Raw genomic sequence first — 27,143 nt, 5'->3', positions numbered from 1 at the left:
TTAAATGGAGAAGTTACTTGGTTTGTTACTTTATTAGGGAAAATTAAATGGCAAAATCCTTGACTAATGCTTTTTATACTGTGACATATGACCTGAAAAAAAATTAATCTCTTTTGTAATGTGGTGTTTAATCACATAAGAAGAGCAACTCTTTATATTGGAGAAAGATATTTTACCAAATAGCAGAAACATGTCACAGGAAAAAAACTTGGATTATTGGTCAGAAATAGGGTCTTGGGTTAGGTTTTTCCTATTGGTCTTCCTGGTGCTAAGAAGGTTCTTAGTTAGTGTTTATTGGATTACTTTTGGCTGTTTGCAAAAGAAAATGAATTTAGAATAGGGAAGGGCTGATGGCCACGATCTCCACAGGCTCACTCAAATGCTTGCTCCCACTAATTTTGTTCTGCAGCAAATAATAGTAATGAGATGAATATAGTTGTTTTTGTAAGGATCCTGGAAGTTTAACTTCAAACAAAAGAATGTTGGGTTTGGACCACCAATCCAGAGTATAAATTAAACCAAAGGGAGCTATATCTAGCTGGAAAATACTTTCATCAAATTATTTCAAACAGTAGCTGGATTTTCTTTGCCTACTGCCTTGATTAACATCATGATTTACTTGCTCATGAATTAAATCCAAAAAGCTAAGTCAACGATATATTTAGATAAGGCTTAAATATGAAACATAAATTGGATGTTTTCTCCTAGTACTTCATGAAAATGTCCTATATAAGTTTTAAAAATAAAAATAATTAATGTGTTAGAATACTTTAGAATACTTAATTATGTTGCCACAATAAGATCCCACAAAAGAGTATTTAAGGTTTATTTATTTATTCATTTCAGCAAAGAAGGGACTTGATAATATACAAAATGTCCACTAACTCTAGGGATAATTAGTAAAGTGAATTTAAGGAGGTTGAAGACAAAAAACTTCCTACTCATAACATGTCACTGTTTATGTTGCTTAGTGACCGCAAACTAGCTGATCGGAAGCTTTTCCTGCGCACGCTCCGAAGGTAATTGCGGTATAGCATGACACTAATGACTCGAGCCTGAAATTGTTTTGAAACAATGTAGTAGAGAATCACATCCAGACAGGTACTGAGGTTCATCAAGAAGGTGGTAAAGGCTCCCCAGGGACTGTAACTGTTCTCATCCCCTGCCAACATCAGGAAAGCAAAACAGATGTGGAAAGGCATGAAGCAGACGATCACCTGCACCAGGAGGGTGATGATGATCCTTATAGACTTCTCTTTGACTTTTGGTTTGAGCTTCGATGTCCTACCATGAAGCAGACTATGAATAATGACCAAGTAGCACCCAATCATGATGAACAGAGGAATCAAGAAAAAAAATATAAGTCGAGTGAAGTTCAGTATGTTAATAGCTTTTAAGTGGATGATGTCAGAAATCTTCAGGCAGGTGGCAGGGGTGGAGGCTTTATCAGGGTCTTCATAGAGCAGTAGGAGTGGGATGGTGGTTATCAAGGTCATTATCCAGACTCCCACACATGCTAGCACGGCTTTGCATGTTTTTTTAAGTTCTTTGGCATATTTCGGCTGCACAATGGCCATGTATCTGTCAGCACTAATAAAAGCAAGAAGCCATAGGGCAATACTTGGATAAAACACCGTGAGTGCCCCGAGAATCTGGCAGAAGTATTGGCCAAATGGCCATTCACCTTTTGCATAATAAAACATCCGAAAAGGTAAACTCATTATAAATATTAGGTCCAGCAATGCCACATTCATCATATAGATGGTTACAGTGGTTCTCTTCTTGGTGGAACAACTGAAAACCCATAAGGCAGTGACATTAACGAATACTCCAATTATGAAGATACAGCTGTAGAAAACGAGGGCTGCAATTTTGTATTCATCTGGGTATGAGCTGTTAGAAGAGCCAGGTTGAGCTTGATTTTGAGAGGTGGTCATCTTATAGTTGTTGGTGGGCATGACCCTTGGAAACTGTAAAACAGTTGAGAATATTAGGAGGAATAAAACCGTTGGCTGAAAAATAAATGCTAGCACTCTCATACTTGGCATGCAGTGGATTCTAATTTTGGGAGTACTTTATATTGCAGAGTCAATATATGTGTCTTAATATTTAGTAATAAATACATTTCCTAGGTATTAATACTTATCTGTACTAACCGATGAAAGTGGTATCTGGAGTGTTGTAATTTGCACTGGCAAACTTACTCAATGTCTCTTTCCCTGCCCACCTCTCTTCTCCTTGAAGAATAACCTTTATGATATTTTTCTCCTATAATTGGGTAGCTATTTCTCATATAATAATCATTCCTTGATTAGTACTAATTGGGAAATGGCCATTCTGAATTTTGAATCTTACAATTTACTTTGCCACTTTTTAATCATCTTCATTCTGTTTAAATATTTTGTAATCCAGATTAGTAATATCAAAAAATGAATTTTAACTTATTAAGTACAATTTTAATGTATAAAATATGTGTTAGAAAACTAATAAAGGAACCATATAACTAGTTAATTACTAAATATTCACAGTATTTCTCACTTGAGATCAGAAACTTTCCCTTTTTACTGGTATATCTCCATATCCTATTGAGTAAGTTGTAGCTATTAAAAAAGTAAATATTTACTGAACTGATGGATGAGTGAAGGAAGGAAACCTTGATGAGGTGACCCTCAAAAACTGCTCTCTAGTTTGTCACTGAAGACTTGTTTAGTTGGCCATTAGGCCATGTTTTGTTTTTGTAAGTAGTAAATAATTCTTCATAGCATTAGGTTCTCTATAAATTTCATAGGTCTTGAGACAGCAGTGTGTTGTGCCGTGGTGTACAGATTAAGAACTTTACTCTTAGAGCAATAGATGAGCAAGTTTCTAATGCACAGTTGGGTGTGTCTAAAACTGAGTCTTGCAGATGGTGTTTACAAGTGTCTTTGAAGTGGATCTCACTGTGTAGTGGTGCACAGAAAGCAACACCTTGAGAATGAGGTATTGTTGGTATAGTAACTTTCATGTCCTCACTCCACCTAGATACAGAAGTTTAAGTGTTATTTGTCAAATTAAAATTTAAAAAGGAATATTAAACACTAGTGGTTATTAATAAGACATCACTCAATAACTTTATGTGTATGCAAAAACTAATTCCCATCACCAAAAAAAGTTCATTTCTAATGGAAAGGAGTTTAGTGATGGTATATCACTGATCCCCCTCAGTGTGAAACTTCCTTCACCCATGATGCAGTGCTAACACCAGGGATTTTAAAAATAGAGTCGCTACAAAGAAATGGAACCTTGTGGCAGCCCCTTGAAATACAGAGGTGTAAGAAGAGTTTCCTTCAAAATGTCACTTTGCAGAGTGGGCTGTCTGTAAGTCAGCCCTGTTGCGGGGGTTAGCAGTGTGGTCAGTGGCATCATGGGCTGTTGATAATTTAAAAATAATTTGAATACTTGCTGATATGAGTTTGCTTTCCCCCTTCCTCCACTTCTCCCTCCCTCCCTCCCTTCCTTATTACAGCTAGTTTGCCAGATATTTAGGTGAAATATTATTTTGGGATAAATTTCTATATGTTTACTGGTAAACACCTGTATTAATTAAAATATCCAAATATTGATGCGACTAGAATATTAATTGATATCATATGAGAGGAGTACTACATAGAAAAACTAAATCTTCAGGATCATAAAAAGGAGAATAATTTTTGAGGCTTAACTCTTATTTTTAACTTACAGTGATTTTTAAAATAGTAGCAATTGTAATGTAGATGAAATTTTGTATCCTTTTTTCTCTTTTAATACTTCACCCATCCTTATCCCGAAATTTTGTCATATAAATTCTGTACTTATAAACCATTTTCTGAGTAATCCTCCCCCTTCCAGTGGGCTCGAACTGCTTGTATGTCACCAACACTTGTATTCATTTGCTTAAGGTTGAAAAATTAAGCATGACACATTTTTTTTTAAAGGCATTGCCAATATAGATTGTGCTCTGCACATGCAGAAATATTTTTGGATAAATATTGAAAAGCAATTGTTTTTAAGTCAACATTTAAAAAGCTTTCAATTCCATGATTATCTATGGTCTTTCTTTTCTTAAAAGCCTTTAAGTACATTTTGTGAAACATTGTAATTGAAACCAAGTGATGGCTCTTAAATATGCTTATGATTTATTATTTCAACATTTCCCTTAAGTTGAACAAAATTGCATTTACCGTTAATGTAAAAATTGAAAATAAATGAAAAATCATATTAATAATGCAAGAAGATGACAGCATAACTCATTTCAAGGTTCTTCACCAACACGGTTTCAGTAATGTATCACTTAAATAAAACAATGATTTTGAAATTTAGTAAGTACAGCATTACTTCCGATAATCTGCGATGAAGTTAATAACATGCAACTTACCTTCTGTCCATCAAAAAGCTGTATTAGAGAGGAACATTTTTCGGTATATTCAAGTCTACAAAAGAGGTATCCTTGAGTTGCTTCTCCTTCTGGAAGTGATATATGTAAGAAATTGTATATTTCTTTGTTTTAGGCCCTTCTGTTGCTTTAAAATGTTGTCTCAAATATAATTCTTGCTATAGTTGTTACTCGTTGCTGCTTTGTCTCTTTCAGGAAGTACTCTCTGAAATAAGGCTTTTTTTTTAGCTTCTGACTGGATGTGGTTTTTCTCTTTCACAAATGATTTGTTTGTGAAGCTATGCTGAGCATAAGCTTCCCATAAAATGATACTGTGCATTTAAGAGAATTATACAAAAAGGGGAAAATGTCTTCACTTTTTTACTTTGATGCTTCAAATCTGCATCATCTATTGAAAAAGTATGAGATTTGATGTTGAGTAGATTGGGATTCATGGTATGGCTTTTTTATTTTCTAAGCTGTGTGACTGTCTGGTTACCTACCCACTCTGAGCCTTTATTCCTACTTAGTTTCTATACAGTTAAAATAGATAATACCCACTTGAAAGAATTGTGAGAACTTAAAACCAGAAAAATCCCAAGAGTTTAACATAATACCTGGCATTTAGGTACTCCTAAACAGAGTTAATCCTTTACCACAAAGTTCCTAGAATAATAAAATATCCATTTTTTACTGTTAAAACCTTTTTAAATGGTTAAATTTGGATACTTAGTTATTTACTTCTGCTTTGCATATACATATATGCTTTATTTTAAAAATCCCAGTGCTTTGTATCCCTTTTCTGTCACGTGGAAGTCTAAAAATAGTTCCTTTTACATAAATATCCCTGCCAACTGCTAAGAAGGGACTATGGCAGTCTTTAGTGGAGTAATTTACATGTTAGGAGTATTTTAACCTAACCAGGGAAATGAAACCAGTGGAGAGGGAAGTGAGCTATCCAATCATTGCCTGCCTAGTTATATTAAAGTTTTTACTTTCTCTTTTCTTAATTAAAAAAAGAAATCATCATCTCATTTGGTTGTCCTAAAATTTTAATTATCTTTATATTTGGTTATACTTGACTAGTCAACTTCTGTAAAGTACATATACTAAAAGGAACTGTATTTTTAATTTAAGACAGTTTGAAAGCCCATGCTTTTTGTTTTTATTTCACCCCTCAGACAAAATCATAGTAAGTCTTTGACTTAAAACTTTATTTAAATCTATGCCTTTGGTGATTACTTTGGATTGGGATAGCCTGTCAGAATAATGAGTTTTGGAAGTGTAGGCAACAACCAAAGCAACTATTGCTTGTGCAGATGAAGATTGGAGCTCAGAGAAGAAGGCCATGACTTGCTGAAGAACAGCCCACAGGCCCAGCTTCTTCGGGGGCTGAGTTCCTCCCATTTCTGCCCTATCTGCTGTAATAAGTTCTTGTTATGAGGTGATTACATTGATTATTCACTAGACAGGATCTGTTCATTGCCGAATTAAATTAATCAGTTTTTTTTAATACATGGAGTTATATTTCATATGCAGTGTAGGAGAGTTTGATAGGAGATAGGAATCTTTTGTTTGTAGAATCCAATCTTGTCATTACCTTAAATTCATTTAGCCTGTGACAAGGTTTCTAATATTAAGTATTGATTAGTATTCCCTGTGCTGTTAAAATCAAGAGATACATTGATGGCATATCGTTTTAAAACTTGAGTTGTCATCCACAGCGAGATTCTTTCCTCTGACCTGCCACTGTCTCCAAGAAAGGAAGGAAGGGGCCAGAGAGGAAGTCCTAATAGCACAGCTTGAGATGGCTCTGCTGCTACTCGTTTCCCACTTCTTTTCCATTGTAGCATTCGGGACCTTCTGCGTGTGCTCTTTACCTTTCACATGCTCTTCCATCCGGTGACATTCCTTACCACTCATTCATTCCCACCTCTTGGCTTGACCAGCTGCTACTGATCCTTAAAGTTTTAGTTTCAGCGATGCCTTATCTAGGAAGTTATCTCTGACCTCTGAAGCTGGGTTGCTTATTCACCCCTGTAAGGTTCCTTAGCACTTGGTACTTACCCTGAAGTGGAGTGTGTTTGTATTATTATTGCATATTTACTTGCCTTTTGTCCTGTAAAATAAGTTGAGGTCCTTGAGGGTTGGCATTATTCTATATGTATGCGTATTACAGATTTTTAATAAATATTGCTTGAATGTGCTACTGGAAAAGTAGGTGAGGAAATGGAAGGTTGAGAGAGTCATGGACAAATTACTGAGCCCGGTGTCAGCCTCAGGGACACTTTGACCAGTCATATAAGAGACCTGCCAATCACAAATCAGATGTAGAGACTTAGGCAAGGGGAGCAGTGGCCAGGACCTTTCTCTCCTTATCTTCATGCCCCGGTAGCACTTATTCTCTGTGTTCCTGGCTCTTCATAATAATTATTTTGTTGGAAAAGAATTACAGTGAAGAAAATCTTCCCCAAACTGACAGCAAATAGACAGTGGATTAATCAAGAATTAAACTTTTGTAGTATCTAGTTTGCTTCTTTAATACTTGAACCTACCGGTAATTAATTTTTATTCAAATAGAAGAACTTAACTCATTTAGGGATCATCCATGCAGCTTTAATTTCCTCACTTATTTGGAATCTAGTGAAAAAGAAAAATTTCACCTTGCAAAAGAGGGAGTGTACATATTCTGGGGGGCTACAGAGTTCCCTTCATTCTATGAAATAACCTGTTTTTAGCTTTTTAGCTCTATTTTGAATTTTGGTTTAGATGGTAAAAGCCCTAAGGGATTTTCATTTTAGTGCTTGAGCCCAGTTTGAGTGACTATAAAAATTTAATTTAGTTAAGGCAATTTTATATTTCTTAGAAAGGACATTGTTAATAGATTTACACAGTAAATCTCCATTATAAAACATGCTCCTATGTTAGAGATTTGTCTATGCCACAGATATAATTGTATTTCCTGTTCTTAACATATTTCTCTCTACCAAAGCAACTTATAACTATAATCTTACAGCCCAGTTAGTATGAACCTCCTGTCCACTTGACTTCCTGAATTGTATTTCTTCTTGGCAATTTGCAAACAAGATGAACCCAGACAAGCAAAGTGACAGATAATTTAAATTAAAATAGATCTAAATCAGCAATGAAAGTAGAGTTCCCTAAAGATATTAAAGAGTCTCTCACTTAGAGGAGCTTATGAGAAGGCTTTTGCATGGCAGTGTAGTCAGCCCTGGACTCACTGAAATCTTTCAGGACCCCAGGCCAACAATTTGCAGTGACATTTCACTGACTGACTAGTAATCCAGAGTCTCTGGGACAGGACAGGTGACTTGAGTAGAGCTCTCTGGTTATTGTAAAGTACATGACCACCTTCTGAGGACTCTGGTCTTACAGTTAAAGGAGAGTGATATATATATATTACTCTTATACATACAGAGAGAGATGAGTGTGTAGGGAAAAATACCTGGTAATGTGAGAAAGTAGCAGTTTAGAAGAAAAAAAATATTGTGGAGAGTCAGGATTGGTAAAGAAACATACGTTATTGACTTACTTAAATCCAAAACCTGTATACTAGTGTGTGATTGAGGATTTTAGTATACAAGCATCTGTATACAAAGAAGTAACTACATGTCTATACAGTTGAAGGTTGTTGATTTGAGAAGAGTTATTTAGGATTTTTTCATTATCTCTGCAGTTACTCGTATCTGTATTATCAGAGGTGAAGAATCGTGAGACAGTTCTAAGTGCTTTAAATGTGTCATCATTGAATTTAATCTTTATGCCAACAGCAAAGTATGTTGAGGACACCATAATAGTATGTATGATGTAATCCAGGGCTATTTACTCTTGATTCTCAGATTCTGAGATTGTGTTGTCTTGGTTATAGAGCAACTAGGAACTCTTATACATTGCTAGTGGAAAGTTTAAATTTGAAGAACAATTGGATATTAAGTACTACAATGAAAATATATGTGTCCTATGACTCAGATTCTACTTCTAGATTGAAATGCATGTTCCTCTGCACCAGGAGACATATATAAGAATGTTCCTGGAAGCATTTTTCCATAACTCCAAGTTGGTAACAACCCACATGTTCAGCATCTGCAGAATAAATATATTAGGTGTTGTGTAGACACACAATTAAATACTTTTCCCAAACAAAATCATATAGAAGGCACCTGCAACAATATAGTGTTAAATACAAAAAGCCAGCCATGAAGGAATTCATATTGTATGATTCCATTTATATGAATTTCAAAAGCAGACCAAACAAATAAAATGCTCAGGTGGTAAAACTTTTTGCTGGCTTGCAGGAGAATGTAAGAAGGGGGCACCTGGGGAGAACTTCTAGGATGCAGGCAAGTTCCACTATTGATCCAAGTGCTCTTTAGTGTTTGTTCTGTGATAATTCTCTAAGGCAAGCTGTATATTTATGCTTTGTCTTTGTGTCTGTGAGGGCTAGATAGATAACAGATGGCTTAGTTAAATTCGAATGATTCAAGGAGGACTTATTTATGAGGGTCTAATGACAAAAGAATGAAACTTAATGACAAAAAGGGAACCAACCTTTGGCAAGACCCTTAACCTTGTTGCACCCACCATCATCAAGCCCGGAAAGACTAAGAAGGGAGAGGTTATTAGAACCTAGAAGTAGGGACCCTTATGGGAAGGTGGATAATAAGCCTGAGGTTGCCTTGAAGGAGAGAACCCAGGAAATAAGTACCCTGGCCTCAGGCCCCTCCTCACCTAAACCTTGTCCGGGGCTCTCGTTAGCAGAACTCAGTGAAAGCCAGGGGGACTCTGTACCCTCAGCCTCTGGGAGAGAGCAGGGTGGAGAAGGGAGAAGAAGCAAATGGATTGTCCAGCATGCTGCACTTTTCTGTATGTGTTACATTTCATATTCAAAAAGGTTTTTAATTCAAACAAAACCAAACAACAGTAAAAACCACCTTTAGGCTTTGAGTTTGTGAAAACTATATTTGTGAAAACTGCTTCTTGTAAGCTGTTTCCATGAGTAATTTTTTTAAAACACCCTCAGGCTCAGTTCTTATGAATCATTGCATTTCTTACAGCTTGTGTAAAATACATGTTTTAGACATCATATATTATTTCTCCTTGCCTCCCTCCTTCCTGGTATGTCTGTCCCCTTTTTTCTTTGCATCATATTTAAAACTTTCCTGAGAATTTCAGACTGGGAATGGAAGCTCTGCCTATGCTACTAATTAGTTACCTGAGTTATCTTTTGTAAAAAGTTGGTTCATTTCTTTGATCACCACTACCCCCAACTGGAAGAAATGGGAAGTTGGACGAGGCTTTCTCGAAAGGCTTCCCACCCTTCTAAGCAACTAATCCCATTGCAGCGCATGTTTTATCTTTGTCTTTCTTGGAATTTGTGTAGGATTGGAGATGAGAGATATAAGATAGGACTTGGGACACTCTGCCCTAACAGCTTCTGCCTGGAAGCCTTAATTCAGGAATCATTTCATGAAACCTCATCCCTGGGAGCCTTGACTTTGTGTGTTGGTGTTGGAGTTTATTCTAAACTCAAACTACCCAGAGCCCTGAGGGGTCCTGTTAGTTCCTGGTCTTCACCCTCCATTTATGTCTTTTATTGTGCTGTTGTTCTTTAGTACTGTATGCATGTTTTCACCTTATTTTTAATTTACCTCAGTGTATCCATCTTCATATGTTTGATTAAGACATTTATCCATTTCTGGTGGTGTTAGATTGTTTCAGTTAATTTGCCTACCTACTTTTAACTCTTTTTCCTTTAACCATTACATTGATATATGGTAAGCAGGAAGTGCAACTGTGAGAATGGGCTAGGTCCAAAATGGTCCATTCTTAATCACTTGATCTCCCACAGCCCTCCCAGGAGAGCTGTCACTCTTGGTGGCAAAGAACAGCTTGGAGACATTATAGTCAGTTTGCAAAGGAAAACATAAAAACTGTTTGGGCATTTCCTACCCTTGGTAATAAAACTGTGCTGAGCGAGTTACTCAAAAAAGCTGCTTACCTGAACTTTCCCTCTTATGCTTAAAAATTAATCTAATACCAGTGACAAATGGGTTAAATTTTTGCGATGATGTTATCTTCTTATTGCTAAGCTAGCTTTTCATATGGACATTCTTCATGAGAAGTCTATGAATTTGGGTCTTACAGCCTTTTACCAGCACAAATCATGCAGTCTAAATAGGATCTTAACAGGAAAGGGAAGGAAGTAGGTAGTACCACTCTCAGACCTGCAGGGCAACCTGCTGGTGTGTGTGTTTGGACAGAGGGACTTGTGCTTGGTCTGCTTTACCTTGCCTCTAGTATAGGAATTCATTTCTTAACATTAATGTAATTTTTAATTTAGGACCAGTAATCATAGGTGTTTAGAACTAGGAGTTAGAGATATCTGTGACTTCTCTCTTTTACACTTGTAGTATTGTAATTTGTCCCTTGAAAGTACTCTCATCTCCCATATTACTTTTTGCATTTTGTCTTATTAGCAAGAAAGTAGCACATCTTCTCTTATTTCAATGCACCTAGCATAGCACTTAACACAGTAGGCCTCAATAAATACTGGTAGGCTTATTGATTTGACTAATGTCTGTGTTAGAAAGCTGTGCCATGTCCCGAAAAGGAATGCCCATGTTTCGAGGTAGATATAATCACAAAGATATCAAGCAGAGGAAAGACAAAGAAGAGATAGATTAGGGTTGGCCAGGTAGAGGCCCGGGTGAAAGTGTTGGGGCCAGATAAACAATTGTTGTATGTGTATTTAATGTAGGAGAACTACACAACTGAGCATGAAATAGTTTTAGATTGCTTGTGTATGTTACCTAGTTTTCCCATACAGATTGACAAAGCTGCTTTGACATGACACTGTGCTTTTACTGCCACCTACAGGTGATTAGCCCTTCTGGGAACTCTTTACCTGATTTGAAGTCTTATTAAGATTAAAATAAAATTTTAAGAAACTATTAATTAGTGAAAGATAAAATATTTACTGTCATTTTATAAATATGCCTGTATTTTATAGTATTTTGTGTAAATGTGTCCTCATTACTCTAAAACATTTTGGCTATAGACCATTTTTACCTTCATTGGAAGCAGCCTAATTTTTTTTAGGAAATCATTTACCACTTGTAGGACTACATTTTCCTGGGCTATGGTCTTGAGACAGTTCTACTTTAAATGTTATTTGTGCCTAATATTCTACTAAGAGTTAAACATAAAGGTGACCTTGGAACAAATTTGATATGGTTTGATATGATAAAATACACAACATAAAGTTTATCATTTTAACCATTTTAAAAAATATATTTTATTGATTTTTACAGAGAGGAAGGGAGAGGGATAAAGAGTTAGAAGCACCGATGAGAGAGAAACATCCATCAGCTGCCTCCTGCCCACCCACTACTGGCGATGTGCCCTCAACCAAGGTACATGCCTTTGACAGAATCAAACCTGGAACGCTTCAGTCCGCAGGCTGACACTTTATCCACTGAGCCAAACCAGTTAGGACCATTTTAACCATTTTTATAGTAGTGTTAAGTACATTTATGTTGTTTTGCAACCAATCTCCAGAACTTTCCTCTTCCCAGTTTGAAACAACAATTCCTCATCACTTTCCTCTTTCCAGCCCTCGGCATCCACTATTCTACTTACTGTTTCTGTGTGTCTGACTACTCTAGATACCTCATGAAAGTGGAATCACAGTGTTTGTCTTTTGTGATTGGCTTTTTTTTCAATTAGCATAATGTCCTCAAGGTTTATCCATGCTATAGAATATGTTAGAATTTTCTTCCTTATTAAGGCTGAATAATATTTTGATATAGATATGAAATATTTATAGATATTTTATCCATTCCCCATTCCTTTGCTGATGGACACTTGAATTATTTCTGCCTTTTGGCTATTGTGACTAATGCTGCTATGAACATCTGTACATAAATATCTCTTTAAGACTCTGCTTTTAATTCTTTTGGGCATATACCCAGAAGTTGAATTGCTGGATCATATGGTAATTTTATTTTTAATTTTTTGAAACACCATCATATGGTTTTCCATAGTGGCAAGCCATTTTACATTCCCCACAGCAATGTATGTACAAGGATTCCCGTTCTTTATATTTTCTGGGTAATAACTTCTTATAAGATGTATGATTTACAAATATTTTATCTTATTCTGTAGTTTTTCTCTTTTACTCTGCTTATGTCCTTTGATGTACAGAAGGTTTTTTGGGGGGGAGGGCATGGTTTTAGGTTTATACATTTATCATATTCTCATGATAAGGTAGATTTGAAAAGCTTTAAATTTTTTAATGTTAGGGTAAAATAGAATAGATTTATCTCAGTAAAATCTGAGTGTCCTTTAAGGCCTTTTCCCAATGATTTAATTTGCAGAGTATTTAGCTCCAGTGCTCAACATCTTTCCTACATCCAGGAGGGTGTAAAGTGGGGCAAGCAGAAGCAAGCTCTCTTTCAGAATCAACTTACTAGTGCTTCTTTCTTATGCCCTGAAAATTGTTTCTTTTATTACAATAATGTGACATGAAAGGATAACATTTACTTTTTTATAGCGTTTTTTGTTCTCTGCTTATTCTGATGAATGTTTATCTGTGATTACTTTGGAAATATAGCGTGCTTGCTTACCAGAGTTGCAGATTACAAAAGCAATGAGGATATTTTAGTCATGGCAGAGGCTATGCTCTGTAACAAAGAAATCCTCAGCACAAGTGGCTCAAAGAACACAGATGTCTGTGTCTCTCTTATAATATCCCTGGTGGGTAGGCAAGACTGCCCTAGGAATTCTTCAGAGATTGCGCTGGCTGGGCAGCTCTGCCATCCTCAATTTGTGCCCTCCAAGCTGGCTCCCATTGTTCCCACTTCCAGCCAACATGGAGGGATGAGAAGGGAAGTCTAGGATAAGGAATTTTTTTCTCATCAGTCCTTTGAAGTTGTAAATGTCACTCTTGCTCATACACCATTGGCAAGTACTTGGCCATGTAGGCACAGTTCGTTACAGGGGAGGCTAGGTTCTTAGCAAGGCAGCCAAATCCCTGGAGATAAGGAGAAATGGATTTGGGAGGAACTGCTAGCAGTTGCCTTCGAAGAGCAATAGCCATAACCCATTAACTGGCTTAGCAGCGTGGAGTTATGGGCTCTGCAGTCAACATATATAGTACTGATAAGAGAGAGCTTCGGGCCTTTCTCTTCAGTCTCAAAATCAACTATGGAGGCACTGAACCGCAGCATTGTTTGGGCAGTCATGTGTCTGGAAAAGCCAGGAAAGTCAGTGAAGTGGGACCATGATGCAACTGCCTGTTAACACATGTGCTTATGGATGCCATAGGTTAGTACTACAGGGCAGCAAGCCTGACTCTGGTGGACCCTGAAAAGGGCAAGATGGATTCCTGCCTCGTGAGAAACAGTTGAGAGCAGGCAGTGCTTATTCTGGAGGGGAGAGGATGGGGCAGGAGAATAGTCTTCAGCTATTGAAAGTGCTTCTCTATGAAAGAGGAGTTAAAAGTGGCGGGGTGGGGGAAAATGGCCAAGGATGAATTAAGATTGCAGAGAGATGCTATGGGGCTTGGTAAGGAATAACTCTGTGTCTCAAGGCAAAGTGATTTCCTCGGGAAGTGCTGAATTTCAGACACTGAGGAGGCAAGCAGTGGCTGGGAAGGCACCCAGCAGGGATGTTGTCCAGGAAATTCACACATTGGGTAGCAGCAGGAATGGCATCCCCGTGAAAGTCCTTTAGTCCCTGAGCATCTCAGATTCTGTACTCTTCTTTACTCTGGGGTTCACCTGAGGCTTAGAGAACTTGAGAAATTAATGAGTCCAGCAGATTTCCCCAGGAAGTTCTGTGCAACCCAGTTTCAGTACAGCAGAACTCATTTTCTTATTGTTTGTTTTTTAAACAACAGTGACATAAATCTCCATCATTGGATGAATGAAGAAAATGTGATATATATACATAACATATATACACTCATTGGAAATTCTATTCAGTCATAAAAATTAAGGGAATCCTGCCATTTGCAGCAACATGGATGGACTTTAAGAGCATTATGCCAAGTAAAAGACATCATTCAGAGAAAGACAAATTCTGTGTGATTTCACTATCTATGACATTTTGAAAACAAACCAAGAAAACAGAGCAAAACCAAGCTTATAGATGCAGAGAACAGATTAGTGGTGGTCAGAGGTGGACGAAATGGGTGAAGGGGTCAAAAAGTACAAATTTCCAGTTATGAATAAAAATAAGTAATTCCCAGAGATGTAATGTACAGCATAGTGACTATAGCTAATAATACTGTATTGCATATTTGAAAGATGTTAACAGAGTAGATCTTAAAAGTTCTCATCATAAGGAGAAAAATGGTAAATATATCTGGAGATGGTTGTTAACAAAATTTATTGTGGTGATCATTTTGAAATAGTGAGTCATTATCACACACCTGGAACTAATATGTTTTATGCCAATTATAAATCAATAAAAATAAAATAACTGGGCCGAAGCCAGTTTGGCTAATGGTAGAGCGTCTGTCTGCAGACTGAAAGGTCCCAGGTTCGATTCTTGTCAGGGGCATGTACATTGGTTGCGGGCACATCCCCAATGGGGGGTGTGCAGGAGGCAGCTGGTTATGTTTCTCTCTCATCGATGTTTCTAGCTTTCTATCCCTCTCTCTCCCTCTCTGTGAAAATCAATAAAATATATTAAAAAAATAAATAAATAAACAAATAATAAATAAAATAACTGGGACATAGCTCACGGCAATGTAGTTATACTAGCAAACTATTTGTAAAATGAAGATATTTTTCTACATAATATAAATGATTTTGCTTTCTTATGAGCAAAGGATATTGTAAAATCTTTGATGTATATACTTCTAGAGAATACTTAATAAATCTTTAAAGAGAAGCAGAATGAAAAAAATCTTGACAACTTTAAAATAAGGGTAAGATGATAAGATCTAAATAAACATTTATAAAGTAATCAAAATAATTTATATATTTTTATATATTAACAATTCTTATAGAACTTTAATGTGGACTATTTAAGCTTCCACAGCTCTTTTTCTCTTTCTGAAAGGGCACATCAACCATTCAATAGGATTTTCCTGCAGCTACACTGTGCACCACGAGATGGCAGCATTAGGCAGAACTTGATGAAAGCTGTGACCTTACTAAAAAGTTATTAAATGAGGCTCAAACAATGAAATTATTTTGTAATTAAACGAATAAGAGAAAAGTATTATAATTTTTGCTTGAACTGTTTGGATACCTTGTGACTATTTTTTAAAAAAATTTATCTTTATTGTTGAAAGTATTACAGAGATGTCTCTCTTATTTCCCCCCTCCCCCTTTACCCTGTCCTTCCCACCCCTGAGCCCTCCCCAGGCCTTCACCCTACTGTTGTTTATGTCCATGGGTTATGCATTTTTGCATATAAATTTTTTGATTGATCTTTTTCCTCCCCCCATGACCTCCCATTCCCTCTGAGGATCCTCAGTCTGTTACATGCTTCCATATCTCTATATCTATTTTGTTCATTGGATTCCACATTTAAGTGAGATCATGTGATGCTTGTCTTTTACTGTCTGGCTTATTTAACTTGGCATCATAATCTCCAGTCTATCCACGTTATCTCAAAGGTTAAGAGCTTTTTATAGCTTCATAGTATTCCATTGTGTATATATACCACAGTTGTTTTTTTATCCACTCATATACTGATGGGCACTTGGGCTGTTTCCAGATCTTAGCTATTGTAAATTGTGCTATTATGAACATAGGGTTGCATATATTCTTACTGATGGGTGTTTCAGACTTCTTAGGATATATTCGTGGAAGTGGTATCACTGGGTCAAATGACAGTTCCATGTTTAATTTTTTGAGGAAATGTCACACTGTTTTCCATAATGGTGGTACCAGTCTGCATTCCAACAGCAGTGCACTAGGGTTCTTTTTTCTACACATCCTCGCCACTAATTGTGTTTATTGATTTATTGTTGATAGCCATTCTGGCAAGTATGATATGGTACCTCCTTGTCGTTTTAATTTGCATTTATCTGCTGATTAGTGATGTTGAGCATTTTTTCATGTCTCTCGGTCATTTGTATGTCCTCTTTGGAAAAGTATCTGTTCAGTTCTTCTGCCCATTTTTTAAACGGATTGTTTATCTTCCTTTTGTTGAGTTGTATGAGTACTGTATATATTTTGGATAGTAACCCTTTATCAGATGATGTATCTTTGGCAATGTTATCCCAAACAGTGGGTTCCCTTCTCATTTTGATGCTGGTTTCCTTTGCTGTGGAAGAAGCTTTTTAATTTGATGTAGTACCATTTGTTTATTTTTTCCTTGCTTTTTGTTGTCCCAAGTCAGGAGTAGGGAACCTCTGGCCCTCGGGCTGTATAAGGCCCACAAAATCATTTGGTCTGGCCCTGCCAGGGCAACTGCAGGCGGGACTCAAAATTAAATTCAATAAATCTGGGAGCTTTTTCCATAGCAACATCCTATATAGTAAAGAGCTAATATGCTAATTAGAGCGGATGGAGGACCAACCTTCTGGAGGACCTTTGGAATGACTGGTGGACAAGACAGATGGGGCTGTGAGCAGTCCGGGCCATGAGGCAGCCAGGGCTGAGAGGGCTGAGTCCTTTGGCACAAACTTTGTGCATTGGGCCTCTAGTAAACTTATAATATAAGTGAACTATATTAAACGAATGATGTTATAAATATCCAAATGGCCCTTGGCAGAAAAAAGTTTCTCCCTCTGCCCTAGGCAATGTATCTATGAAAATTCTGCTACTTGAGATGTCTGTATTTTGCTGCCTACATTTTCTGACAGGATTTCTATGGTTTCATGTCTTTTATCCATTTTGAGTTCATTCTTGTGTATGTTGTAAGTTGGTGGTCTAGTTTCATTTTTTTGCATGTATTTGTCCATTTTTCCAGCACTATTTATTGAAGAGACTGTCTTTGCTTCATTGTATGCTCTTGCCTCCATTATCAACTATTAATTGAGGATAATGGCTTGGGTTGACTTCTAGGTTCTCTTGAGTGGTAGATTTTAATAGCATTTAGCATTTAAAAAAAATTATTATTGAGAGTATTACAGATGTCTTCCATCTCTCCCCTTTTGTCCCCCCTCTAATCATCTCCCACCCCAGCCCAGGCCTTCACCTATCTTTTGTCTATATTAGGGGTGTCGAACTCAATCAGAGAAGGGGCCAAAATCTAAAATCCAGCCTAAATCGCGGGCCGAATGGTTTACTGAACAGTCATAAACTGACAATGTCATAAACTGACAGCGGAGTGCAGTGATGACAGCGCGGTGCGGGCCACATTGCAAGGCCTGGCGGGCTGGATTTGGCCCACGGGCCTTGTGTTTGACACATGTGGTCTATGTCCATGGGCTCTGACTAATTTGTACTTCTAAATCCCTTCACCTTTTTCACCCAGCCCCCAACCCCCCTCACAACTGGCAGACAGTTGTGAGGGGGGTTGGGGGCTGGGTGAACTATTAAAATGTTCACTATCTATAAATCTGTTTCTATTCTGCTTGTTTATTTTGATTTTTAGATTCAATGGTTGATAGATATGTATTCATTGTTATTTTATTGTTCCTATTCTTGATCTTTTTTCTTCTTCTTAAAGAAAACCCTTCAACATGCATGTAATACTGATTTAGTGGTGATGAACTCCTTTAGCCTTTTCTTGTCTGCGAAGCTCTTTATCTGACCTTCAATTCTAAATGATAGCTTTGCTGGGTAGAGTAATTTTGGTTATTGGTTCTTGCTTTTAATCACTTTGACTATTTCTTGCCATTCCCTTCTGGCTTGCAAAGTTTCTGTTGAGAAATCAGCTGACAATAATATGGATGCTCCTTTGTACATAACTAATTGCTTTTCTCTTGCTACTTTTAAGATTCTCTCTTTGTCTTTTAACATTTTGCATTTTAATTATGTCTTGGTGTGGATCTCTTTTGGTTCATCTTGTTTGGGACTGTCTGCTTCCTGGACTGTATGCCTATTTCTTTCACCAGGTAGGGAAAGTTTTCCATCATTATTTGTTTTTCAATTTCTTGCTCTCTCTCTCTCTTCTTCCAGCATCCCCAAGATGCGAATGCTAGTACGCTTGCAGTTGTCTAAGAGGCTCCTTACACTGTCTTCATATTTTTGGCTCCCTTTTTCTTTTTGTTGTTCTGATTGGATATTTTTTGCTTCCTCATATTCCAAATCACTGATTCTCGGTGTCCTCTACTGTTGATTCACTGTAAATTATACTTTATTTCAGTTAGTGTATTCTTCATTTCTGCCTGGTCCTTTTTTATGTTGTTGACTTCTCACTGAGTTCCTTGAAGATCTCAGTAAGTTCCTTGAACATCCATATAACCATTGTTTTCAACGCTGTATCTGGTAGTTTTCTTGCTTTCATTTCATTTAGTTCTTTTGGAAATTTCTCCTGTTCTTTCATTTGTGACATGTTTCTTTGCCTCAGCATTTTGGCTGTTTCCCTGTGTTTGTTTCTCTGTGTTAGGTAGATCAGCTATGTCTCCCAGACTTGGTAGAGTGACTTTGTATAGTAGGTGTCCTGTAGGGCCAGGGGCTCAGCCTATCTAGTCACCTGAGCTGGGCACTCTAGATGGGCTGCTGTGTGAGCTGTATGCACTGCCCTCTTGTAGTTGAGCCTTGGCTGATGTTGGCATCACTGGGAGGGATTGACCCCAGGCCAATCAGTTGTGAGGATTGGCTGTGACTACAGTAGAAGAGTTTCTGTGTAGGAGTCAACCCTATTGAGCAGGACTTGCTTCAGTGGGATTTTGCTGCTCACTGAGTCTCCCCCTTGAGTGTGTCACTCATGGTGGTGGAAGAGTTGTAATCCAGCATGGTAGAATCTGACCATCAGGTGCACTTGTTCTGGATCGTCCCGGAAGTTTTAAAGTCAATCACTATCTGTGCCCTGCCCAGGCTTAACCAGCATGAGCTACAAAGCCATCTGCAGATGGCTGTTACTTGTGATAGGCTTGGAGGTGCTAAGAGAGGCCAAGCTATGAACCAAGTTGACCTGCAGCTAGTGCTGGTCCTGAGACCACTTATTGAGAGGTATGGGGCACCCTGAGGTCAGCTGCTGCTTGTTTGAAAGATTTTACCCTGTTTCCCCGAAAATAAGACAGTGTCTTATATTAATTTTTTTCTCCCAAAGTTGCGCTAGGTCTTATTTTCAGGGGGTGTCTTATCTTTCCATGCGCTAGATCTTATTTTCGAAGGATGTCTTATTTTCGGGGAAACATGGTAGGAAAGTCCAAAGCATGAGGCAAGAGAGGCCAGTTATGGAAAAGCCACTTGAAATGGTTTGGACGAACCTGAAATTTGTGAGGGTCTTAGGGAATCATCATAGCAGGGTGAAAAGTATGAATCAGGTTGATGCAGTCTCAGATATGGTGCCCCATCTGCTGACTCTGAGGTGGGAAGGGCTCAGCAAAGGAACAATGGCCTCTGCCAGCACTTGTGTCTTGGAGAAAGCTGTTCCTCCAGGTCTTACCCTGATTCCAGACAAGTTAGTTCCTCCCCCAATGTCTCAAGTTCTTTTCAAGCTACTGCCCAAGTGAGTAAGTCCATGTGTGGATTCTTTAAGAGGAACTGCCTGGGACTGGTAACCTCCATGTCATTCAGCCACAATGCCCATTGGTTTTTACAGCCAGAAGTTATGGGATTTCTTTTCCTGGTACTGGAACCCTGGGCTGGGGGCCTGGTGTGGGGCTGGGATCTCTCACTCCTAAAGGAACATCCACAACCAATATATCCCTCCTGATTTTAAACCACCACACATGGGTGTGGGACCAGATGGTTCCACGATTCTGCCCCGCATCTCTGTCCCTCTACCAGCCTCGATGTGTTTCTTCTTTAATATTCTAGTTATAGGACTTCTGTTCAGCTAGATTTCAGGCAGTTCTGAATGGTATTTTTTTGTATTTTAGTTGTAATTTTGATGTGGTTGTGGAAGGTGGCAAATCTCAAGTTTGCTTACATCTTGAACAGAACCAGCTTTTCATAGCATTTCTATATCAATAGCAAAAGGAATAGGTATGAGTACGCATGCAGTTGTCCAAGAGGCTCCTTACACTGTCTTCATATTTTTGGATTCTTTTTTCTTTTTGTTGTTCTGATTATATATTTTTGATATGGAGATGGAGATACATTGGTCTGTACTATTTTTCCCTTTAAAAAAGTATGCAATCATTTACACATTTACACATTGTTCTATTACTTCTAGTTCTCAGATTATCAAATTCTCGTTTAGGGAGAATAATAAGTAGAATATTCTCAAATCCCATAAACTGAGTAAGCAGGAGACAAGAGTTTATACTTAGACACATAGTTATATAGAAATTGGTGGTTGATGGTGTGGACATACATATATGAGTTCTAAGGAAGGATAAAAATAAGGAACAGGAAGCTGAATTGTGAAAGGTGATTTTTTTACTATACTGTCTGTGTCCTTTTAATAAATTACAAAATTTACTGATTCTTTGTGGTAAATTATTTTTTGAATAGTCAGTGTTAGTCATTTTTTAGGAAGAAAAATAATTTCCACACTGGTGAAAGGAACATCTTGACATTTTCTTATGTAAGGTAACCACTTAGTAAATGTTTCAGCATGCTTACATGTGTGAATGAATGAGAAAATTCTATCTCATACTTTATAAGAATGATCAAATCCCTCTGATTTCCTCGCTCTTCATTCAGCAAATATTTATTGAGCACCTGCTCTATGGTAGGCACTGTTTTGTGCTGTAAGGATCCCGCACTGAACAGGACACAATCTTTCTTATTGAATTTATATTATAATTGGGGTGGGAAGCCGTAACAAGGTAACATAATATACAGTATGTCAAATGATGATATATGCTGTGTAAAAGTAAGTCAACCAATCAACTAACCAAGCAACCAGCCAGACAGACAGACTGACAGCCCTCCAGTCAGCCAGAAAAGGGAATACCAGAAAAGGGAATATGAGTGGGGTTGCAGTTTAAGAAGTAGACAGGAAATGGCCTCAGTAAGCAGGTGACATTTGAACAGAGACCTGGAAGAATCAAGGAGTGAGCCATATGGTGATCTGGGGAGATGTACTTTAGGCATAAGGAGCTACTAGCACAAAGACCCTAGTGCAACTGGGTAACTGAAACAGAGTGAGCAGGGAGAATAGTAGGAGATGGAGTCAGGAAGGCAAGAGAAGTCACGGCACTTTAAGGCCAGTGGGAGAGCCATTGATGATTCCTTGGGAGATGGAGGTACATTGATCTGCACTGTTTTTCCCTTTAAAAAAGTATGCAATCATTTTACACATTTACACATTGTTCTGTTACTTCTAGTCAGATTATCAAATTCTCCTTCGGGGAAGTCTGTTGCTTCTTCTTGTGGTTTGTGATTTTTTATTGTGAACTCATTTTCAGTGGATTTTTGTTTGCTGTTGGGGCTACCATGTTTCCTAGCTCATGAAAGTATCCCCACAGAGGGACTTTGCATTTACTGCTGGATCCTGAGGGATTTTTGTTGTGGACTAGTTTTTATGTTATAGTCTTACCTCAAAGCTCTCATACCATTCAAATGGGATAAATCTTGACCACAAATTTAGATATAATATAGGCCTTGGTTTTTAATTATCTGCCAGGACTGTTTCTACTTTTCTTTCACAAAGCCCTTCATGTAAGCCAAACTTCTTTACTGCTTCAGCAGGCTAATGGAATATTTTAAGCTTTCTCTATAAAAGGCAGAGGTCTTTGAGCATCTGGGCTCAGTCCTAGATCTTTCTCCTTTGACAGCTTGAGGCCATGTCTTCTATCTCTGACCATGCCTAAATATCTAGTCCCCAACCCCAGCAGCTTAAAGCTAGGTCCAGGATTGGGGGTCGGGGGGGAGGAAGAGGAAGGAGGCCACTGAAGCAGTGCATGTTTTGATTTCTGTCTTTGTTCTGAAATTTGGGCTTATTATGGGAAAATTTAAACATATATAAAAGTGAAGAGAGCACTATAGTGAGCCCATGTTTCAGTATCACCCAGCTTCAACAATGATCAGCTCATGGCCATCTTGTTTTATCTGTATCCTCACTCACACTCACACTTATGTGATTCTAGTGAAACTGTGATCAAATCTCTTTTGCAAATAAAGCCACGAGCAGAAATGTAAGGCTATAGGGGGTAAGTTGTGAGTGTGTCTGCGTGCTTCTTTACTCTCTATTCTATGCCATTGCCCATTTATTTCCATACTCTAATATCTTTAATTATTTTGCTTTTTAGTCTAATTAATATCTTGTACAACAAATCACTTTTTTGTTCATATGTTTGAAAATTAACCCAAATATTCATGTATTTTTATTCTTTCATATACATTTTAGAGTGACTTAATTATCTTTAAAAATTCAGCTGGAATTTGAAATGGCATTGAATTTATAGATTGATATGGGGGAGAACTGATTTTTTATTAGGTTTTCCCATCCAAGAACATGGAATATTTCTCCATTTATTTATAATATCTATGATTATTAGATTTAAAAATTTTCTTGTACAGACCTATTGTATTCCTAGATACCATATAGATTTTATTATGGCAAACAATCTTATATTCACTTACTATGTTTCCTAAGTGTTATTTTATTGCTGGAGTAAGAAAATGTTACTGAATTTTGTAAGTTGATCTTGCATTTGGCAACCATATTGAACTCTCCCGTTTATTAATTCTGTTCATTTTTCTAGGTGGCATGGTAAAGTATATGTTTTACTTTTTAAGAAACTGCCAAACTTCCAGAATTTTTGTTACATTTGCACTGTGATCAGCAATGTATGAGCCAGTTACTCCAATCCTCAGGTCATTTTTTTAGTATTAATTTTCAAAAAAGTTTAGCCATTCTAATGGATGTTAGGTGGTATCTGTCATTTCGATTTGTCATCTTAACCATTTTAAGTGTGCAGTTAAATAGTGTTAAATATATTTACATTGTTGTGCAACAGATCTCCGGAACTTTTTCATCTTGCAAAACTGAAACTATACCCATTAAAAAAACCTTTCCCCATTTCCTACTCTTCCCCAGCCCTTTGTACCTACCATTCTGCTTTCTCGCAGAGCTATTGTAATACCTTGTTTTCTTAGTTCCCTTTGGATTTTCTACATAGACTAGAGGCCCAATGCACAAAGTTCGTGCAAGGGTAGACCTTCCTCCCCCTCCCCCTCTTCGCCCCCCTCAGGGCCGACACCGGCTTCCCACTGGCTACTGGCATCCAGGCTTCCTTCCTGCTGCTGGCACTCAGGACCCGGGCTTCCCTCTGCCCCATGCCCACACCTGCTTTGGCCTGGCACCGCCCATGTCTGCCGCCGCCCTTCCCTTTCCCCCTTGATTGATTGCCCTACAGGCTGGTGACCTGGGCCTCCCTCTGTGGGGCGATCGTGGGGTGATGGCAGGGGGGCCCCCCAACTAATTGCATTGTACCCGCCTTGGCTGGCCTGGTGCTAGTGTGTGTCATAGTGTGGTCGTCCTGACAGTCATTCTATTTGGTCATTAGGTTGATTTGCATATTACGCTTTTATTATTATAGATATTCATATTGTCTGAAAACAGCGACATTTTTGTTTGCTCCTTTCCAGTCTGTATGCTTTTTACTAATTTTCTTTACTTATTGAACTAGCAGGGACATCAGTATGATGACTTGATGGAGTTAACATCTTTGTCTTGTTCCAGATCTTAGGGAGAAAACATTCTTTCATCATTAACCATGTTAGCAATTATATTTCTTAGATACTCTTTATCAGCTTGAGAAATTCTCTTTCAGTTTATAGTTTTTGCCTGGAGTTTTAATCATGAATATACCATGAATTTTGTCAAATAATTTTTTTATCTACTAATATGGTCTACAGTTTTTCTTATTTACTTATATGGTGAATTACATTGATTTTTTAAAAAATGTAAGTCAATCTTTCATACCTGTGATAAACTCTATGTAGCATATTATCTCTTTTATATATTCCTAGATTTGATTTGCTAAATTTTTTAAGGAAATAACATTTTAGGATTATAAAAGGAATATGATGATACACCAATGAATATTTAGGTTAACAGTTTTTTGACTTGCTAAAATTTTGTTGAAATTTTTTTGTGTCTATATTTATGTATGATATCGGTCTATAGTTTTCTTATAATGTCTTTGGTTTTGGCATTAAGATAATCTGGCCTGATAAAATTAACTGGGACATGTTGCCTTCTTTTCTATTTTCTTAACTGTTTGAGCAGAGTTAGAGTGGTTTCTTTCTTAGATATTCAGTAGATTTTGCCAGTGAAGCCATTTAGGCTTGGAGTCCTCTTTTTTGGTTTCTCTCTTTATGAATTTAGGCGATTTCTTTTTTACATATTAATAACTATAGAACTATTGGGGGGGTTTACATACACAAAGATGTTTATATATGTATGAATGTTTATAGCACCTTTACTTATAAATGCCATCTTGGAAGCAACAAGATATTTTTTAGCATGTGAACGGATAAACAAAACTATGATACATACAGATACTATAATAGAATATTCAGTGCTAACAAGAAATTATTTTTCAAGCTATGAAAAAACAGAGAGGAATGTTAAGTGCATATTATTAAATGAAAGAAGGCAATCTGGAAAGGCTATATATGGTTTCAATAATAAAACATTCTGGTAAAAGCAAAACAATGGAAACAGTAAAATTATCAGTGGTTGTGAAGGGTTAAAGGGGAAGGAAAGATGAATAGGCAGAGCACAGAGGATTTTAGATAAGTGAAAAATAGTATCTGTATGATACCATAATGGTAGATAAATGTCATTAAACATTTGTCCAACCCCATAGAGTGTACAGCACCAAAAGGGACGAGCAATGTAAACTGTGGACTGAATGATAATGTTGTGTCTGTGCGTATTCATCAAATTGTCACAAATGTTCTGGTGGGAGATGTTGATGATGGGAGAGGCTATGCATGTGTAGAGTTATTTTTGTACCTTCCTTTCAATTTCATTGTGAACCTAAAACTGCTCTAGAAAGAATGACATCTTTAAAAAAAAAAAAAAAGTTTCAGTGATTTTTCTCTATTTTCTGTTTTCAGTGTCATTGATTTTTTGCTCTATCATTTTTATTTCTTTCCTTCTGCATGCTTTAGAGTTAATTTGATCATTTTATTGACTTTCTTAAAGTAGAAGCCTAGACCTAGACCTTCTGTTTCTAATATAAATATTCAATGCTATATGTTTCTCTTCAAGCACTGCTTCTAGCTGCACCCAACCAATTTTATGCTGTGTTTTATTTCCATTCAATTAAAATATTTTCTGACATTTCTTTGAATTCCTCTTTGATTCACAAATTTTTCAAGTGTTTTATAATCTCCAAAATATATTTCTCTTACTGATTGCTATTCTAATTCTTTGTAGTCAGAGAACCTATTTGAGTTTGTTGAAGTTTAGTCTAGTGAGTATACTATATGCATTTAAAAGGAGTGCAGACCTGGCTGGGTAGTTCACTTGGTTAGAGCATAACCAGGTCGCTGGCTTGATCCCCTGACAGGGCACAAACAAGAATCAACCAGTGAATGCATAAATAAGTGGAACAACAGATTGACATTTCTTCCCCCCACACCTGCTTTCCCCCTCCCCCTCAAATCAATAAATTTTTAAAAAGGAGTGTATTCTGATGTTGGATGATATGTTCTATGCATATCAATTAGGTCAAGTTAGTTGATGTATTTTTTATGTCTACTTGTTCTGTTAGTTACAGAATGAGAATGTTAAATACTTGAACTCTAATTGTGGATTTGTCTCTTCTCCTTTATGATTATCCTTAATTTTAGCCCTCTGTATTTTCTCCACAAGTATTTTCAAAGTTAATCTGTGTATGGTAAAGCTCTGATTCCTTGTATACATGAAGATATTTTTTCATTTGCTGTCACTTATTTATAATAATAACTTGAATGTATAAACATTCTAGATTTTAGTTCTCCCCCCCCCCCGGATATTTTAATGGTATTACTGTATCGTCTTATTAAACCCCAATGGCTTTTGAGAAATCTGAGGTTGATCTTGTTCCTTTATCATTTGTTTATTCTTTGCCTTTGGATGTTTCTAGAATTTCCCCTTGTCTTTCTTAAATATCACCAGAGTGTCTACATATAGGTTATCTTTATCTAGACTGTATGGCTAAGAGACCTTAGATTAAAATATTTTTGTGTTCTTTAAGTGACTTATTTCTTTACTAATATTTTCTCCATCTCCTTTCCCTGTTTAACCTTTTATGCTGACTTCTAGGAGAGTTTCTCAGTTTATTTTTCTAGTTTGGTAATTTGTTCTTCAACTGTGTGTATCCCATCTGTTATCTTTTTCTTACTTAATGTTTCCACATACTCTGATTTCATATTTTTAATAATTTCTCTTGTCTCTTATAATAGTATTGTTATTAATATGTATTGTAACTTGGGGTTTAGCTATTCTAAAAATTCTACTTTCATTAGTATTATTGTTCAGTTAGTGTTTCTCTTTCATTGTGATTGTATTCTAAGGATGTCTAGTTACTTTGGCCTCTGAACTCATGTTCCCCTGAGGCGTAGTAAACTATTTTGTCCATGTTAGGTCAGATAAGAGGGGGAGAGAGCTCCTTAGGGTAGAAAACCCCAGACACCACAGAACCTGCAGTTACCCACTCCTGTTTACTGATGTTCCATCAGGCAAGTAGGCTAGTTGGGGATTCACCTTC

General features: G+C 37.2%; 2 protein-coding genes across 3 annotated transcripts in view; one reads left to right on the top strand and one right to left on the bottom strand.

Moving 5' to 3' along the window:
- UBAC2 (UBA domain containing 2) overlaps positions 1 to 27,143 on the top strand; it is a 161,900-nt gene that overhangs the window by 35,359 nt on the left and 99,398 nt on the right. The window lies entirely within an intron of this gene.
- GPR18 (G protein-coupled receptor 18) lies at positions 80 to 4,600 on the bottom strand. The gene is made up of 2 exons (XM_084880187.1): positions 4,394 to 4,600; positions 80 to 1,970 (listed from the first exon to the last, which is right to left on the bottom strand). The coding sequence occupies exon 2, from the start codon at positions 1,956 to 1,958 to the stop codon at positions 942 to 944; it is 1,017 nt and encodes a 338-aa protein (XP_084736313.1). The 5' UTR covers positions 1,959 to 1,970; positions 4,394 to 4,600; the 3' UTR covers positions 80 to 941.

Source organism: Pipistrellus hanaki, assembly GCF_964339955.1.
Source record: "Pipistrellus hanaki genome assembly, chromosome: 3".
Lineage (NCBI taxonomy): Eukaryota > Metazoa > Chordata > Mammalia > Chiroptera > Vespertilionidae > Pipistrellus > Pipistrellus hanaki.
Note: the sequence above shows the minus strand (reverse complement) of the source record. Positions and strands in the feature narration are given on the sequence as shown.